This window comes from Scleropages formosus, chromosome 13 (genome assembly GCF_900964775.1).
Source record: "Scleropages formosus chromosome 13, fSclFor1.1, whole genome shotgun sequence".
NCBI lineage: Eukaryota > Metazoa > Chordata > Actinopteri > Osteoglossiformes > Osteoglossidae > Scleropages > Scleropages formosus.
The window spans coordinates 27,012,058-27,030,743 of NC_041818.1; the positions used below are offsets into that span (position 1 = coordinate 27,012,058).

The 18,686-nt window shown below is 47.5% G+C and overlaps 2 protein-coding genes across 2 annotated transcripts; one reads left to right on the forward strand and one right to left on the reverse strand.

The window, feature by feature from the left end:
* Positions 1 to 255: 255 nt before the first annotated feature.
* Positions 256 to 7,641, reverse strand: hdac3 (histone deacetylase 3). Its single transcript, XM_018733751.2, has 15 exons — positions 7,451 to 7,641; positions 6,522 to 6,604; positions 5,832 to 5,974; positions 5,416 to 5,497; positions 4,595 to 4,651; positions 4,384 to 4,439; positions 3,375 to 3,508; positions 3,105 to 3,185; positions 2,294 to 2,367; positions 2,150 to 2,214; positions 1,661 to 1,750; positions 1,349 to 1,407; positions 1,080 to 1,159; positions 810 to 967; positions 256 to 730 (listed from the first exon to the last, which is right to left on the reverse strand). Exons 1-15 carry the CDS (start codon positions 7,503 to 7,505, stop codon positions 661 to 663), a joined length of 1,287 nt encoding a protein of 428 aa, XP_018589267.1. The 5' UTR covers positions 7,506 to 7,641; the 3' UTR covers positions 256 to 660.
* Positions 7,642 to 8,468: 827 nt separating this feature from the next.
* Positions 8,469 to 18,059, forward strand: rell2 (RELT like 2). The gene is made up of 6 exons (XM_018733484.1): positions 8,469 to 8,529; positions 13,656 to 13,900; positions 14,281 to 14,346; positions 14,771 to 14,834; positions 16,154 to 16,333; positions 16,744 to 18,059. The coding sequence occupies exons 2-6, from the start codon at positions 13,702 to 13,704 to the stop codon at positions 17,357 to 17,359; spliced, it is 1,125 nt and encodes a 374-aa protein (XP_018589000.1). The 5' UTR covers positions 8,469 to 8,529; positions 13,656 to 13,701; the 3' UTR covers positions 17,360 to 18,059.
* Positions 18,060 to 18,686: the final 627 nt, after the last annotated feature.

The following is an 18,686-nucleotide window of genomic DNA, read 5'->3' on the forward strand; positions in this document are numbered from 1 at the left end:
AATAAAGGTTCTTACTTTGATTTGCGTTCTGAATCTTATTACCAGTGGGAGGGGAGGGTTTTGCCCACACCAGTAATTGCTTGGCCAAAGCAGGGTCATGGCAGTGGGAGCCACATGCCAAGATGTCCCATAAAATGAGCAGAGGTGCTGAAACTTTAGGGGAGACATGTCCTAGATCATTTTCTGCGATGTTTGGAAAATAGCACTCAGTGCTGAAGCTATAAATGCTTACTGCATCATCACTGTTCTCTGGTTTCATACATTTTAATTTGATATAAAACAGATCAATTAAAAAACACACAGACATGGTCAAAACAATGTAACTTGATGCTTGTGGGGTCAAGGGCTGGAAAAAGGTCCAACAACAACTTGGTAACTGAGGGAAATGTGGGATGAACCAAAGCCCCTCCTCACTAAACAATGTTCCTCTCCCCCACCTGACGGAAGTGCTCGACCGAGAAAAGCAGAACCCTCTAAGACAGACGGTGAAAACAAAGTCCTGATGGCAGAAGGTGCTGCTTGCTTCCTTCTTTCCTTATTCCTCCGCAACCTCGGGAGAACAGACCTGCTTCTGACTGGAGGAGGCTGCAGTCCTCCAAACTCAGCTGCGGTCAAAGGCAACGCCCACTGGAAACCATCCCCTTGCCGGCGCCGGACTGGTCAAATCTCTACGTCGCTCTCTTTGTCGTTGTCATGGTCGCCGTCATAGAACTCGTTCACTGCCTCTGGCCTGCACACAGGAATGTTTCAACTAAAAGCAACTTAACACCTGGAAAAATGTGCAGAAGTCTCAAGTCGCTGAGGCACACCTGGAATAGTTGTCCTCAGAGCCGCGCTCGTCCGGGTCCGCCTCATCTGTGCGCTCGTAGTTGAGCAGGTCAGAGGGCACGTCGTGGATCTGCACGCTAGGGGCGTGGTTCAGCATCTTCAGGTTCTCAAACACGGTCTGCCGGATCTGCTCGAGGTACTGCGGTCGAACAAGGGAGGGACAACTTGTGCGGGTTTCTGTTACAATACTCTCCAAAATATGCTCTAATCGCGAGGAGGTGAATCGGGGGGGAACGAGAGCCTCTCCTCACCTGTCTGGAGTTCTGGTTCTCGATCCTGGTGCTGACATCTGGGTGTAACGTGAAGTCTGGGGCGAAATACTCAAAATACTCTGGGGGAGGGGAGAGGAGACAAGAAGATAAAGTCCAACAATGTCCAAGTCAACCCAAGAACCAGGCGTCTCCTCCTACACACACTGCAGCACAGCTCTGGGGAGCCTTCAGCGCTACATCTGCAGGAACACGCTGTAAAGTGACCCAGAAACGTCAGCATCCACCACTAATGGATCGCACACACTCACCGCTGTACGGCAGCTCGTCACTGATGGACTCCTCCACCAAGAGAGACGTCTCGTAGGTCCTGAAACAGAAGACAATTGCCCATGTGAAGTGGAGCTCTGAGCTCTCATGCAGTAAGAGATCTCTTCCACCGGCTGGGCTCAGTAACAATGAGCTCCTTCAAAAACACCCTTTCAGCAAATTCTGCTCAATCCTTTAACAGCCAGCTGTGCTGTCACTGACGACTTTTGTTATCATTGCAACATGTTCTCATCATAATGGAGCACTATTTATAACACTAACACACACACCACAGTTGTCCATCTGAAACCCACCAGCAGCGGGCCACATTGCGGACGGTGTATCCTCCCCCTCCCAGCACCAGCAAGGGGATCTTGAAGCTCTTCACGAACTCCACACATTCCCTGTTCGCAGTGAACGAGACTCGTGAGTGTGACATAACGGAGCCGTTATCCGCTATGTGATAATCTGCAGTTACTCAATAACAGTGCAGGGCCAAAATCCAGCTCTGTTTTCCGTTTTTAAATCATTAACCCTCCCACCCAAAGTGGGGCTAAACAGGCTAAAAAATGCTTCAGTTAGGAACAATCTTAAAAAATCATCGCCTTTTTGGAAACTGTGGAAACGGGATCCTGTGCTCCAGATTAACAGTATTGCTTCACTCATGTAAAGCTGATCTTTCCCTTCGTCTCCAGCAGGGGGCAGCACAATCTTGCAAAGCTAAGAGAACCTTAGGCACTGCTCTAATTATTATTATTATTATTATTATTATTTTATGAAGAGGACATGAGGCTAATACTAACCCGTGACCCCTAATGCTGAGGTTAAAGCAGCCCAGCCGATCGCAGCCCAATGAGTCGGCTCCACACTGGAGGAGAACAAAGAACACAACCATGACGTCGCCACCTAGTGGACAAGCACCCCCAGCAGGCCCCTCAACCCCTTACCTGTAGTACAATGCATGTGGGCTGGTAGTAGTCCACCACCTGTTTGATCACTGGCTGAAACAGCTGCCTGTAGCCTATAGATTTGGGCAGCACAGTGGTTAGAGTGGTCACCTCGCACTTGGAGGACCCAGGTTTACATCCCATTCCTGCTGCGGTACCCAAAGGCCTTACTCTAAAATTGCTACAGTAAAAAGTAGTCATCTGAATAAATGGCTAAGTCAGATAATCTTATTCAATATGGCTCTGAAAGGTCATTAGTTCCTTCTGGAGGCAGCAAGTGTTCAAAGAAATTGAGCTATGATACTGTACTACGGTGTCCGAAGGGTAACTATGCCTTGTTCACTGTAAGCGTGTGACATATTTATAGGCTATGAAAGTGACGTTTCTTGAGAGATCACCCTTGATCATCCTCACACAGGCTGAATTTTAACACATGGAATCAGAAGATTTATAAATTAATTCTCTGTTCTGATCAAAATACATCACTTCAGTTGATTTTTCAATTTACACAGAAGGGGGGGGGGGGGGGGGGTGTCCATCTATGCTCAATATGCCAAAAAGAAAAAAGGGGACGAAACTGGCAGAGTCACTGTTCACAAATATCTGCAGAAAACAACGGCCACAGTAACAGAAATGTCATCCTGTTTTCGTGACCAGTTTTGAGGAGATGCAGCAATTCTTTCAGATGTTCAAAACTCCAGCTGACCCATCAGCCCTTGCTGACCGCCCCCCTCCAACCCCACAGCCTTGACCCCTGAAGATCAAGGTGATCTGAGGAGTTTGCATGGAGTCTACAGATCTGTGCACTTACTCTGGTCATCGATGCCGTCACGTAGCGGCACGTTCAGGCAGTAGTAGCGGCCACTCTCGGCCCCCACCTCGTACATGTCTCCTGGAGAACACGAAAGAGGACCATCAGGATTAGCGCCATACAATCTGAAGGTCACCGGCTGATCAGAAAATCGATACACGGTCAATCCCATGCTCAAGAAACACTGACATGGCACGTAGCTACTTCGGGAACTGTAAATATGATGCTGGGGGAGGGAAGACTATTGCTTGTGTGTATGAACTGCCTCACCTGTTCCTGGGAAAAAGTAGTTCCCGTACTTGTGGAAGGATACAGTCATGACTCGATCAGTCAGGTAGAAGGCCTCTTGCACACCGTCGCCATGGTGAATGTCGATATCAATGTACAGCACACGGGGGTGGTACCTGGGGAAAGAGCAGCGCCAATCAGAGACCTGCCTGTCAAAATCACACCTTTCACAACAGACAGAACCCATTAGCTTTCAACAGAATGACAAAAATCAAACTATAAAAAAAAAAACAACCAGTCCCTTTTTTCCACCTGAGGCTCTGTCCCCGTAAAAATGAAACAAACACGCACCCGTCCAATCATTTGTGATGCCATGCAGAAATATGTGGAATAGAAACAGAATGGACAGTTTGGTCAATAATTCTGCAACTGCTGTCCCATTTCCAGCTGGGCTCACTGCCTGCGAGGCCCCAAGGCCTTCTAAACACAGAGCTGCCATCCTCAATTTTGAGAAGCAAGCAGAAGAGCTAAAAAAGTGCTAGAGACATCAAGACAGTAACAGACTAAAGAACTGCCATAACAAGGCAAAAGCTCTTCGAGAAAAAGAAGCACACGCTGAAGAATGCATTACAGGTAAAGTCTCCCCTTGCCAACATACTTGTGACTTGAAAGAAAATGGCACATTCAAATAATAATTACGTAAATGTCTACAGGACTTGTAAACATTATTTTCTTGGTTGTTTTCATCAGAAAATCCTAGCTTGTTCAGGCATCCGAGGACAAATACCACAGCATGTAGTGCTGATCTCTACACAATCTTCAACAAAAAAGACAATTCTGAAAATGATCCAGTAACAGAAACATGAGCGTTTCAATCCATCCTTCGGGGGTGAGCTTTGGGTTTAATGGGGCTATTATTATTGAAGATACGAATCAATGCAAACCAACTCATTTGCAGATACAGCAAAACATATGAAATAATGCTTTTTCAGTGGAGTAGCATTTCAAATATGGATGAGGTTCATCCCACAGAGAAGTCTTTCACCCTTACTTTAACAATTCCAGTATGCTGATGACAATGTCGTTCACGTAGCAAAATCCAGAAGCCTGTGTAGACAAGAATTATGGAAATAGACATTTTTGAAAAATGAAACTGCACTGAGAAGACTGCAGGGTTAGTGACACAAACCTGCTGAACTGCATCATGAACAATATAAAGTGATAAAATGATGTGTGTCAAGCGACTATATAAGAAAGAGTACCTCAAATTTTTTGGCATGATGGAGACCACCAGCCCAGTTGATGGCAATGTCACATATCTGTTAAGAAAAACACAATAATCAATACAGCCTACTGAAGCTCACTAAAAGTATAAAGATAATTCGTATGACTGTTAAGTAGATATTAGATTTTAGAGCGCAATGCAGTTTAACAGTACAGTACAGTACTATTTCCACTGTTTAACAACATGTGACACCAAAGAAATTCACTGCGGACGCACAAGTCCTCTGTTTTCAAATGTACAATACAATGTTCAAGGCTCAAATACCACTCAAGGCAACCAGTTCAACCTAAGAGGTGATTTTTGTCACATGAGCAGAACGTAGCGCAGCAGTTAAGGACATGAACTTCTAACCTGATGGTTGTTAACCGATTGCTGCTACTGATTTAGCAGGCTTGGCCAAGGTACTGTCCCTGAACCGCTCTAGCTGTCAAATACAATAAGCTGCTTCGGATAAAAGCATCACCTAAGCCGTAAAAAAATTATTAACAATGACAGTTATTGTCTAAGCCAGAGCATATAGTCTATGCTGTACAACAGCAATGCTGAAAGATCAGAAGAACAAAAATCAACCTCTGAAGTAGGGAATACTGAAAAATCCAATCATCAGGTTAGAAGGGCAGCAGGTGGCATAGTGACTTGAGCTGCCCCTTGAACTCAAAAGACCTCAGCTGGAATCAAGGTACTTATCCTGAACTGATTAAAATTACCATGCTGTACGAATTGGTCGGTAATCATAAGAAGCTTAGTGTGTGTGAACTTAACAGTGGAAGTCACTTCAGAGTAACATCAGAAGGTTACCTTATGATTTAACTGTGTGGCTCCCTGCAGTGAGGCTCCTGTGTATCTGGAACAGAACTCAAAGAGGCCTGGGAACACGGGACTGCGAGAAAACCACCACATTAATACATTAGGCAGACGATTACAACCAGCCTACATGCAAATTCATAAAACTGACGGATGGTTTTGATTTTTTAAACAGGATTTTATTTCGTAATGGTCTGGTAAAGAGAGAACCAGCTGAGGAAATAAAAAAAAACATGAGTCATAACTGGCCAGCATGAAACTATGCACTGCAACAAAACTGTCTAAGTCTAAATTAGCCTGAACTGAGTGCTGTCATCAACAAGAGTCAAGGCAGTGCTCTGATTGTTAGTTCCTCCCCTTATGTGGATCAAACGAATTTCTAGGGCATAAAAAAGAGCATCAATTCTTACCAGTCGTCGCCCACATTAAAGGTGTTCAGACTCTTGGTGAAGCCCTGCATATTGTTGGGGCTGACTTTCTGCAGGAAGTCAATGTAATCCTCCGAGTGGAAGCGACACATGTCGTGCTGGGACGCCTTGTAGGGCTTGAAGACCTGACACCATCAAATGCACAGAGAAACGACATTTAGCAATCCAGCATTCTGACAAAAAATTACACCAAGAGGCTTTCCCAGATAAATCAAGCACAGAAAAGGCTCCGCTCTTTAGAATTGCTGACAGCATGCGACTGTATGAAATGAAAATGCACTCAGAAACTGATAATTCATGATAATTCAGTCATGTACTATTCACATATGTTGATTATAAGCAGTAGTACATTAAAGGCAGAAGTAATAAATGTGTGAATACAAAATACTTTCACAAATATAGCATGTAAACACCCTATAAAATATTTAACTAGAACTAGCACAGGTAATGGTGCAGCATGTGGTATAGCGATTAGAGTTAGCGCCATACAATCTGAAGGTCACCGGTTGATCAAGGTAGTTAACTTGAATCAATTCAGAAAATCGATACAGTAAATTTTACCAAGCTGTATAAAACAGTGTAAAGCTGATTATTTAATTTAAGCTGCCTTAGATAAAAGTGCCAGCAAAATAAAGAATAATGATTACAGCAAAAAAGCAACAATGGCCATACCATCATCTTCTTGTAGAGCCCATAATGCAGAACAAGGCTGTGCGTGAGAGAGAGCCGGTGAGGTTTCATGGGGTGTCCAGCACCTAATGGAAATCAGGGAACAAGAACAGGTCACAAAACAAAAACATGACAATGTAACAACCCCAGTTTTCACAAGCACCACTGGGCAGCACAGTGGTTTAGTCAGTAGTGCTGCTATCTCACAGCGCCTGGGTGGCGCGAGAGGATGTGGGTTTGATCCCAACTTAGTCTGTGTGAAGCTTGCATGTTTTTGCTGTGTCTGGGTGCTCTGGTTTCCTCCCACAGTCCAAAGCCATGCTGTTCAGGTTCACCCATAGTGTGTGAGTGACAGAGAGAGTGAGAGTGTGTGTATATTCCACTGATGTATGGATGAGTGACTCAGTGTAAGTAGTCTATCTAGCAGTGTAAGTCACTGTGGTGAATAAGGTGTGTGGGCTGACAACACTACATAGAGTTCACTGGAAGTTCCTTTAGAGAAAAGTGTCTGCTAAATAAATGTAAAGCATCTGTCTGCGATGCAGAAAAGAGGATTAATAGTTATCAACATTATTTAGGCCCAGTAAAAGTCCAATGGAAAATCTTAGGAGAAATATTGTCTTCTGACAGATGGCGGATTGGAGGTTTCACCTTTATAACTGTTGAATATGTCGAGTTTTCAGTCGGTAAACAGACACAGAGCTGATGATGGGCAGTACTGACAGACAACAGGTAATCTAGTTTAACTTAAGTGCTAGCCTTAGCATAGGCACGCAGCTCGTTAAAAAGAAAATATTATGTTTTCAACTTAAAAAGTCTGTTTTGGAAAATGGGTTCGATATTAAAGGTGAATCAATGTTGTATCTTCACAGGTAGCATTAGCATGTTAGCATCCGGCTGACTGCACAACCGGCCACCCCACTCTCTCTCACCATAATGAAAGTTCCCCACGTCCGGGTCGTAAAAATACGCCGTTTTATTCGTCATTGCAGCCCAAGTGCCAATATCAGCCCTCCGACAATGTCAATACTGCTTTAAAAAGTTTCCCTAGAAAATAACCAGAAATTTAAATTCAAGTGTAGCCAAGATTTTCTCCCTCAGTCAGTTCGCCGCCATTGTAAACACGTAGTGAAGCGTCTGACGTCACAAGACGTACCGCCAACGTGTGCGTAACGGCTGAACGAAATAGTTGGGGGGGGGGGCGTTAAACGGCCAGTGTACCAATTTAGGACCAACAAACTGGTGCTTGTTTTGTAGGTGTCAAATTCCAAGAGAAAATATGTTATACTGAAACAGACAAGCATTACAGCTACTCACACTGAGTTATAGGGTTCCCAAAATTTAAAATATTTTAGATTTGAAGGTCAGCATATTCAGTTGTTTCAATTTGACTTTTCTGTCATGAGTTATTGTACAGTACTTTTATATGATAATAATAATAATAATAATAATAATACATGTGCGAACTTGTTTGAATTGTAACTGAAAAAAGACACATTTTAAGATACTACATTTCTAAGCACTCTTTGAAGCGCTGCGAGTTTCCATCCCGAGCCTTGATTCGAGTTTTACTCCGTTTTGGCGCTTTTCGTCAGGCGGTTCTTTAATATCAGGAGTCAGTGGGCAAATCGTTCTGGCAATTTCGCTGCGGTTCATGATTTGAAAGTAAATGATGACACACCTCGCACCGGAACCGTTGCTACAGATGAATGTGTATATATATATGTGTGTGTGTGTGTGTGTGTGTGTGTGTAAGTGTGAGTGTGAGTGTGAGAAGAGCCGAACCCCGTTTTCCCTTTAAATAACTAACCTGCGGCTGTGAGCGCTCCTCCTCCTGCTCCTCCCCCCCCCCGTCACCGTCGTCTAGCGCTCGCGCATCGGGCTGCCCCCCCCCCCCCACTCCCCTCCCCTCCCCTCCCCTCCCCACAGCTTCCCCGCTGCCATCAGCAGTCCACTCGGAGCCCTGGTCCCCCCGCATCCCGCACCGCGCATCTGCGGCATCCCGGTCCCGGTGAGTCCGAGCTGCGCTCCATCCATCCATCCATCCATCCATGATCGCCTCTCCGTCTCTGTGTCTCTGCGTTACTGCCTGGGGAGCCGGAGTCCCGGCGGGTGGGAATGAATGGATGTCACTCAGTGGACGGGAATGTACCCCGCATGGTGTACCATCCTGTACTGTATGTAACGTGTGTGTCTGTGTGTGTGGGGGGGCGAAACCGCATCATGTTCGCTTGTGCCGCAGCGCGCGTCGCCCCTCCCGTGTTTATTAGTAAACAGAGCCGTGACAGCAACGTATCGTCCAACACAACAGCCGCGGCTCCTTCGCAGGAAAAAAAAAAACACAAAAGACACAAAAAACAAAAGAGAGTTGCGGTGCGACCTAACGGTTTTGTGCACGCGCTGCAGCCGATTTGTTGATGATTAATTGGTGATGCGGCTGTTTATGATGATGTGCGTTCAAATTAATTCCATCGGGACCCCCCCCCCGTGCAATTTTGTGCAAATTTTAGTATTGCAATATTTAGTGCCGTTTCACATTGCTTACATGCATGGTCCAGTTGTGCATGGATACAGCAGTGACCACACTCTGTGTATGACCATGGACCGTGGTGCAAAATACAGGTGCCTTCGCTTCAGCTGCAGGGTAGATGCCAAGGGCAGAGGTGTCATGGACAGCAGCGACCGTGCATTGCTTGACCGTGGACCGTGATGCAGCAAACAGGTCCCTCCGGGTTGACAAGGGCAGCTGTGTCATGGGATCCGGCGGCCCCACCGAGACAGGGGACGGGTCGGGAGCCCCGGTCTACTTGAGAGATGCAGTGTTTTGTTTTTTTTTTTTGTTTTTTCATAATTCTCCCCCGAGGGACTCTCTTTGTGACACTGACAGCATTTCATTTTTTCCTTTATTTCACTGGAGAATCAGTGTGCGACACGCGCGTGCCGTTCAGAGAGCGCCCTTGGGGTCAATCGCTTTAGAAACGTGTCAGCTGATGTCACAGCATATTACATCTGCATCGTGGGGACACAAGAAAGAGGGAGGCGGAAAGGGTATTTTTTAAACAGAATAATCATCATTGCACCTAATGACAGTAATGGTAATAAGTGTCATTATTTTTACTGCGTTGGCGGTACCGGCGAGGCCTGCGGTTCTTGCTGCTGGTGCAAGCAGGAAACAGAACGGTATAACTTACCATGTAGAGGACAAGTACGTGGAAAATTCCCAGCAGAACAGCTAGAAGGACAGCTTAAATGATTAACTGGAGCCACAAGGACCACCGTGGTGAAGAAACGCTCGGCCGCTTTGTTCCCCACATTCCGGCACCTTTCTGCAGCGCGACGTCTTTCGAAGGTCTGATATGTGTAACTGAGGCTTTTTTCTTCTCCAAAGCAAATTACAGAGTAAAGCTCCTTGCGCTGATTTACACCCAGCTGGGTGATTTTTACTTGAGCAGTATAGGGTAAGAACCTAGCAGGAGGTGGGATTCAAACCTAGGACCTTCTGGTGCAAGGTTCACTTCTATCCAAGTTGACTTATCGTGTGAGGTTTGTACACTAAGTTATGATGCAAATTCACCCGTGACTGGTGTCCCGCCCTTCCACCATGCACCCAATGATTCTGGGATAGGGCCCGGCTCACCGTGACCCTGACGAGAACGAGCGGCTGCTGAGCTGGATGGATGGATGAACGATTTACCCATTTATACAGCAGGGACATTTTTACTGTATCACTTCAGAGAAGTACTTGAATCAGAGGTACTACAGCAGGGTTTTGAACACATGACCTTCTGGTTGCAAGGTCACAGCACTAAGCACCACGTTACCTGTATGTGCTACACAATATCCATCCAAAAAGCAGCACAATTACAGTTTAAGGGAAGTGTCTCGGTGACAGGGAAAAATAACACTGTCCTGTAAATTTAAATATGTGACAAGATTGGTTATGAATATAAATATGAAGATGTGTGCAGGTTGGCCCAAAGCAGCTCTGACAGTAAGCGCAATAGAATGTGTGAATTTGTTACATAAACGCACAGAATTGCTCTGTAAGGAGAAGCTATTGGGGACGGAGCAGCCGAGCCAAGGTCAGCCTATGTCAGCGTTCATAATTCATTCGCGTGTGTGTGTGTGTGTGTGTGTGTGTGTGTGTGTGTGTGTGTGTGTGTGTGTGTGAGAGAGATCAGCCAGCCAGCAAATCATCGGTGCAGAGGCCACCCAGCATCGCCCAGGACACGCTGCATCTTTCCTGACATCAAGATGCTCGCAGGAGCTCATGGAGAGTTTTTAAAATGTTTATGCGAACATTAACATGTATGTCATAACACCGCTATGCTGTCTGGTTCAATGTACCCTTTTTATTGTTTTTTTATTATGCACTTTTTATTATATTTATTCACATATCCTGTTTGTTCATAGTGAAGACACTATTTGTAGAAACAATTTTTTACTCAATTATAAAAACTCAGTCGTCTCCGACGTAAAGGAATCAGTTCATTTTGTCACGAAAGCTGTTGAATGCGGTTTAAATCATTTTCCATTTGCACAAAGTCCTAAAATGTCTTGCACGCCTCTAAAATAGGCCTGGAGCTTGTAAAACCCGAAACAGCTGAGGAGGTGTTGATCCTTTCCTGAATTATGGATGACTTTTTGACAGCGAACTCACTGTAATGTCAGGGGCACCAATTAGTAATTTATTAATAATGACCAATTCTCAAGTGGTGACCATTGAAATGAATGAGTGTGTATAATAATCTGTGACTGCTGTATGGGACAACCCACCCTGTCCCCGGCAAAGTGCCCTTTCCGTTCACATTGTGCGTTACCCTCACAGGACAGGTGACAGAAACCCAATGTAAACGACACACACTCCTGCTGTTTGCATTTATTTATTATCAGACACTTTTTTCCAAAGTGACTTCCAACGAACTCTATGTAGTGTTATGAGCCCACACACCTTATTCACCACGGTGACTTATGCTGCTAGATACACTACTTACACTGGGTCACTCATCCATACATCAGTGGAACACACACACTCTCTCTGTCACTCACACACTATGGGGGACCTGACCAGCATGTCTTTGGAGTGTGGGAGGAAACCAGAGCACCTGGCAGAAACCCACGCAGAGATGGAGAGAACATGCAAACTCCACACAGACTGAGGGGGGATCGAACCCATGTCTTCTCGCACCACCCAGGCACTGTGAGACAGCAGCGCTACGTGCTCTGCCGCCCTAAAACAAAGATATCATATAAACAATAACCGAATAAAGACGTGACAGCGAAAGCCCATCTGTCCCCGGAGGACAGGATCACTGCCGTTACCATGCTGAGTCATGTCACAGATCCTGCGCCGACCTCTGTGATCTCTGCGACCATCTCACTGCTTTACTGTCCCGTCGCGCTGTTTTGGAAAGACGTCAAATTGTTCCACAAAGTTCCATCTTCATTATACTCAGTAGAAATGATTGATTGATTGATTGATTGATTGATTGATTGATTACGTGTGTCTAAAAGCACCAAAAGGTCCTTCTGAACAAAGGTGGCGTTCGCTCGGCCCTGCGCATGCTGCATGTCCCCAAGACAAAGGGCTCCATCATTCCCCAGGTCCACAGGGGTACAACGACAGACATTTACCTGACACTTTTTTCCAGATCAGCCTTTAATGTGGAGCTGCTTACTCATTTATACAGTTGGGTAATTTTACTGGAGTAATTTAGGGTAAGAACCTTGCTCAAGGGCGCTATAGCCAAGGGTGGAATTCGAACCCTTGACCTTGGCATCCAAAAGCAGCAGTCCTGACCACTGGGGTACCAGCTGTCCCTGAGAGGGCACCAGTGGGTGCAAAGCCACCGCTGTTTGCTTAACCGCGCTCCTCCTACACTGTTTCTCATGTGTGTTTTCGTGTTTCCCACGGAGGAGATGTTGTGCGGCTCTTTCTGAAGGAGACGTCCCGCAAAGAGACTGACCCACGGGGGACCGTCCCCCCTCCCCACCCCACCCTAAGAAAACAGACGAGGGCATCGGTCACGTCCATGTGTCCAGCATTCTAAGGCCATGTGATGAAGCGGATCATTTTTGCAAAAAAAAAAAAAAAGAAGAAAAAAATAAAAACAAACGCAAGTGGCTCCTCGGGAAGCTAAACAGCAGTTTATAACATCATGAGCTGAGATTTGGAAAAACAAGCTGTGAGTTTATTTTGCAAGTGTGATATTCACACAAAAGTATAGAGATTTTGGAAGGCTCCGATATGAATCATTATATCCTGCTGTATAAATGGGTAAATAACAACACGAGAATAATAACAATAATAAGATAAATGCATAAATAATAACTTTCGATTGTCTCGTGCCGGTCTCACTTGAAAGAGAGCGTTTAATCTCAGCGTAAATGTAAATTACCCTGCTGTCAAATATCCTTTTACTGACGCCATGGCAACCGTGAGCTTCCATTTGCGTGATGCACCGAGACGTCCTCTTTACTCCGCTCTTTACTCTGCTTCATTTCCTCGACTTTCCAGCCCGATAGCTGTATCTCGAAGTTTCGCGTTTTAAATAACCACAATAAATAATTTACCAGGCCCCCGTGCCATCAATACCGCACCACGGTACCCAGCGCATGTAGCCGCTGGACTTCACAACTCCTTTTTATCCCTGTGGGTGAATTTAACCTTTAATAAGTAACTACGAAAATTTTCCTCGCTGCTGTTCTATTTTTAGCGACAGCTTTTCGAATTCTGCACCGCATGGCTCGTGCTGATAAAGAGAGACGTGTAATCAGCCGAGGCCTTCTGGCTGTATATATATATATATATATATAATATATTACGTATGGCGTGGTTATTGTACTCTGCAGCTGCTCTCCTGGCTACGATCCTCAGCGATCTGCTTCTAGAAACTTCTGGCATGCGTGCGCTATCGGACGTTTATCTAGCCCCCCAGCTGAGGGCGTGCGCCCAGATGGGCCTGCACCTCCAGATAAAGGGTTAGGGTTAGCGCGCCGCGGATACGTGCTAGCCCGGGCAGCTGCTATCGAGGCGCTTCAGATGATCGACGGCAGTTCCAGCGAAACAGAGCTGCTCCGTCTCTCTCTCTCTCACACGCGCTGTGACGCAGCTCCCCCGCGCTGTCGTCTGCCCAGGTCTCCCCTCCAGCGAGCGCGAGGACCAGGACGGCGAGAGGACGACATGACGGACCAGGAGACCACGGCCGTGGGTGAATCCACTCCCCAGTACATGATCTTCCTCCTGGTCTTCTTCTTCTTCCTCACCGGCCTCCTGGGCTTCCTCATCTGCCACATGCTGAAGAAGAAGGGCTACCGGTGTCGCACCGGGGAGCTGGACGATGAGGAGGAGGGCGAGGCCAAGGTGGCGACCAGCAATGACGGTGGGTAGCGCTCAGAAACCCGGGACGGGCAGATGTTTCAGTGTCCTTCATCTTATAGATCATCTCACCAATCATAGGGAGATGGTCGACTCATCGATGATAGGGGAGGTGCCCTGATGATGAGACCAACCCGGTCCTCAAAGCTATCTGCTCCGAGGCAGTAGATCGCAGCAATGAACTGCATCCCAGTCCCAGCATGTTCCTCTGAGCGCATCTCAGTGGCCTTAGCAGAAGTTCCGCATAGTCTGTAGACCTTCATTGAGAAAATTACCTTGGAGCTCTGAGGCGCTTCATGGGCAGCCTTCCGAAAATAGCAGCAAATGGAATTGCGTGCAAATAAACGCCCGATGGTTCATTCACGCTCCTTTTGAATCCCTTAGAAGATGGACCTGAAGAGAATCAGGACACAGTGGAGCAGATACTGAAGTGCATCATCGAGAACGAAGGTACGGAGCCAGCGGGTCCCTCTCTCTCTGCCTGTGTGTGTGTGTGAGAGACCTAGGTGTGAAGGTCCCTCTGTGTGTGTGTGTGTGTGTGATCCAGGTGCCCAAGCAGGACTTGAATCCTAGACCCACCAGAGAGCGGGACCCAGCCAAGCCCGCTGCACCACCATGCCCCGCTTATTAACAATCATCATTACCATAATTCATATACTTTATTCCCATCCACCTGTGATTACAACTCTGGGGGCAAAAGCACATTTTTAACGTTGTGCTGCAGAAATTTTTGATATGGTTTTTGGTTTGCTTTTGTGGAGTCACTGCGATGATCTGCTGTTTTATCCTACAGCTCAGCTCTTATGTTTGATTCTCTCATAAACCAGGAGCGAATGCAATTTTTCAGCTTCTTTCCTATTATTATTTTATCCAGCAAACATAGAAGCCTTCAAAGAAATGCTGGGGACCCAGAACACATGTGAACACGTTGACCCCAGGTAGGTACACTGCACCTCTTATTACCGATTATTATTATTTATTTAGATTATCTGACAGCTTTATCCAAGGTGACTTACAATGTGAAGCTTGTACACTAAGCGCCACTTACCCATCTATACAGCAGGGTAAATTTACTGGAGTAATTCAGGGTAAGTACCTTGACGGTGGTCTTCCAATCCAGGCCTTTCAATTGAAACACATAAGTTGTAGCTGCTTCGCCGTCCAGTTGCAGGAGTGTGTGTGCTGCCCAGTGGCACGGGCCCCTCCCTGCAGGTACATAACCAGCGTAATGACCGTAAGCAACCTGGCAGGGTGACCGCTGACGGTCTGCTTACGTGCGATATGCGAGACGCTGCGCTCGAGCGCCTTACGCGCCGCTCGTGGAGCCGTTAAGCTGCTTCAAAACCGAAAAGAATGACTTTCACGCATCGCCGTTAATCTGGTCGGCGTTGTTCCAGGGTTCGAGAAGTCCTTCGGCAGCGGTCGTTCCTCGTTGGTTCAGAGCCCACATGAAATGGGCCTCATTGGTGCGCTGCTATAATACAACCCCATGGTTCCAGCAAGAGGGATTTGGACCCGGGATCATGGAATTAATGAGGAGGGTTCAGGCATGGAGGGGTCTGCTGATAAAGGCTCCGTGTGTGTGTGTGTGTGTGTGTGTGTGTGTGTGTGTGTGTGTGTGTAGAGCAATATGACAGAAAACAGTGTAAAAAGCTCCGCTAAACTCAACATTGCAATGTTACAGCTGAGCAAAGAAAGGGTTAAAACCACAAGAAATTCATCGGTTCCTCATCGAACAATAACTGCACCACAACGCTGGAAAAACTTCTTAAACTTCAAAGAACTGACCACTAAAAACACCACGGTGACCCTCCTCTAAGCCTTTGGCTCCATTTCACAGGTTTTTATGCCCATTATGTCAATGATACCATTATCAGTATATTATATTACTGTCATATTATATCATATTATTTCCACCGAGGTGCCCAAGTCGAGTTGCTCGGCAGGCCGCTGTTCCGCTACGGTAACGCCGTTCTGGGTGTAAATCGTACTCCATGTGTTCTGCTGCTGTGACTAATAAATGTACCTAGAAGCTGAAATATATTCCCTGCCCCAGTACTGCAGTCGGGCTCTTTTCACACCTGATCCAGTGAATTAATGTCCACATCAGCACTGCCTCCCCCCACCCCAGTCGGGGTGACTTCCCAGAACCCAGTGGGCCCGTGAGGTGGGGGAACCCCTATCTGGGACCTGCTGGTCTCTTCGGGATGGAACCGATTGGCCTCCTTCAGCGTTTGTGACTGCCCCCCCCCCTCAGGCTGGTCCGTAAGGAGAGCGTCGGGGGAATCCCCCCCCACCACCACACGGTCCACTCTGGCATCGACCGCAACACCTGCCACCTGTGCGTGCAGAGCCGGTCCAAGAAGGCACGGCGCCGGAGCCGGGTGGTGCGGTTCAAAGCTCGACCCGGGGAGCAGACCGTATTCTCTGTGGGCAGGTGAGTCCTATGGTAAACCACCACGGTAAACAGTATGATTATTGCAACAGCGCAGTGGAAAATGTGGTTTAGCAGTAAGTTCTTCTGGACTTTATGTAGTATGAGTGTATTTGCTCTGGAACCTTCTTCCCTTTGTTCTTATGTATTTGGTCCCTTTACAAGGCGTAAAGGGGTAAAACACAGTAAGTGGAAGGGGGACATATACAGTGTAGAGATGAACCCCTAATCCTGCCAGCAACCCTCGACATGCATAAACTAACAAAAAGCAAGTAGATAGACATGAAAGTAAATAATAATGATAATAATAATAATAATAATAAAGATGATTAGACAAATAAATTGGCTAAAAAAATAAAAATAAGGAGGCTAAGTGTTCTAAGACCCACCTTCCCTATTGGACCAATCTGCAGGTTCCGAGTGACACACATCGAGAAGAAGAACAGCATCCAGGAGTCGCCTAACATGCCCATGGCTGCGTCCGGCGAGCTGCTCGAGTGCAGGGACACCGACACTGGAGGACAGGAGGGTCCCAAGGAGACCTACAACCTGCAGAACATGTTCAAGGACGTTAGTCCAGAAGTGTCCAGTGTGTCCAATGGGATCATTCCCTTGTCTGAGTTGCAGCAGACGCCCCCGCGGAGGAGCAGCGACCCGGCGGGGGTTAGGGTGGGCCGGGCGACGGCGGAGGACGGTCCCGTCTGTGGTGCCGTGTCCCAGCAGGCCGAGAGTCCCAGCAATCAGGAGGACGACACGGACATTCCAACGGACCCCGAGATGAGTCCAGACAAGGCGTCGCCCAACGTGGGGGACATTCGGGGCTCCAGGGCGGGTCCAGAGAGGACAGGGGAAGTCTTGGTGGGACACGGGGGGGAGCTGCTGGATGAGGGGGCGCGCAGCGAGGAGGGGAGGGACGACATGGTGGAGATGGAGGACATCAGGGACTGCCGGGTGAGCCAGAGCGAGGAGGCGGTGGTCCCGACGCGGGACGAGAAGCGCAGGTCCGTGCACGTGCAGCACAAGTGGTAGGAGGGCCGCGGGGGGGGCTGGGCGAGGACCAGGATGCGGGATGCAACGTCCTGCCGGAGGATGGAGGGAACCACGGAGCACCACGGCATTTGACAGCGAGCCTCGGCTGTGGTCGGACTGCCCGGGCAAGGGGTCGTACAGGTCTCGCTGGATCTGGACCACTTGAACCGAGAGCCATGGAGCTCGGCCTGTGCAACCGGTATCGTACACCGGTATCGTACAGATTGGTGGATGTTGGTTTGCGGTCAGGTTCAGGGTCAGGACTATTGGTGGGTGCGGATATGAAAAAGGAAGGGGGGCCACTGAGGTAATGGATGGAAAAAGGGACCTGTGTGCCCCGTCTCCTGCCTTACACACGTTATTCTCCACGTTAAACGCGCGACAGAGACGATGCACCGTGGTTTTCCCTGGAGAAGCCGGAACAGGACTTAATTAGTGACCTTCACTCTGATCAGGGGCCTTGACCACATGACTACAAATAAGAATGGCTGTCGCCTCTTAAACATCTTGAACCATCAAATGTGGCTTTGCGAGAAGAGAAAGTGTTCAGTTGGATTCTCCTGAGGTGCTGTCATACAGCATCTGAAGAACACCAGCTTCTGAGACACCGGCCACACTGGTTTCCGGATGTTTCCTGTCACATTTATTCATTTTCTGACACTTTTCTCCAAAGAAAACTACTGCGCTGAGCTTCTTACACTGATTTACCCACTTATACAACATGGTCATTCTTACTGGAGCAGTTTAGGGTAAGTACCTTGCTCAAGGGCATTACAGCAGCAGGTGGGATTTGAACCTTCAACCTTCAGACCAAAAGGCAGCAAGTGTAATCACTATGCTACCTGCCGGCCCTGCTGGAAGTGGTTCAAGCCCCGCCCTCAAATAGATGGTATTTAAATGTATAGACTATCCATTAGGTTAATTGTAGCATGTAAAGTCTGGGAGACGCCCTCAAAAACATTTGTCCTCTAGAGAGGACAAAAATGAATGGCTGGGACTCAGGAGGACAAGAGGAAAGTTCATCGCCTGTTTATCGATGTCACGTGGCTCACTCGCCGCAGTGACTACTGGTCCGAATGCTGATCCTATTTAGCTGGGGGGGGGGGGGGGGGGGGGTGATGCTGGGAAGCAGATGCCCCCAGTGGACAGTGTGCTGCCCTGCACACACGCAGTCACGACACAGTGGAGTTGGGGGATGATGTACGTACGGTCATTGTGAGCTCTGCCTCTCTGGCTCACCCCCCTCGAACCGACGGCGCCGTTATCTGCAGGCAGCGTGGGGGGAAAGAAAGTCCCCAGGTGTGTGTGACGTTTGGCCTGTCTGTTT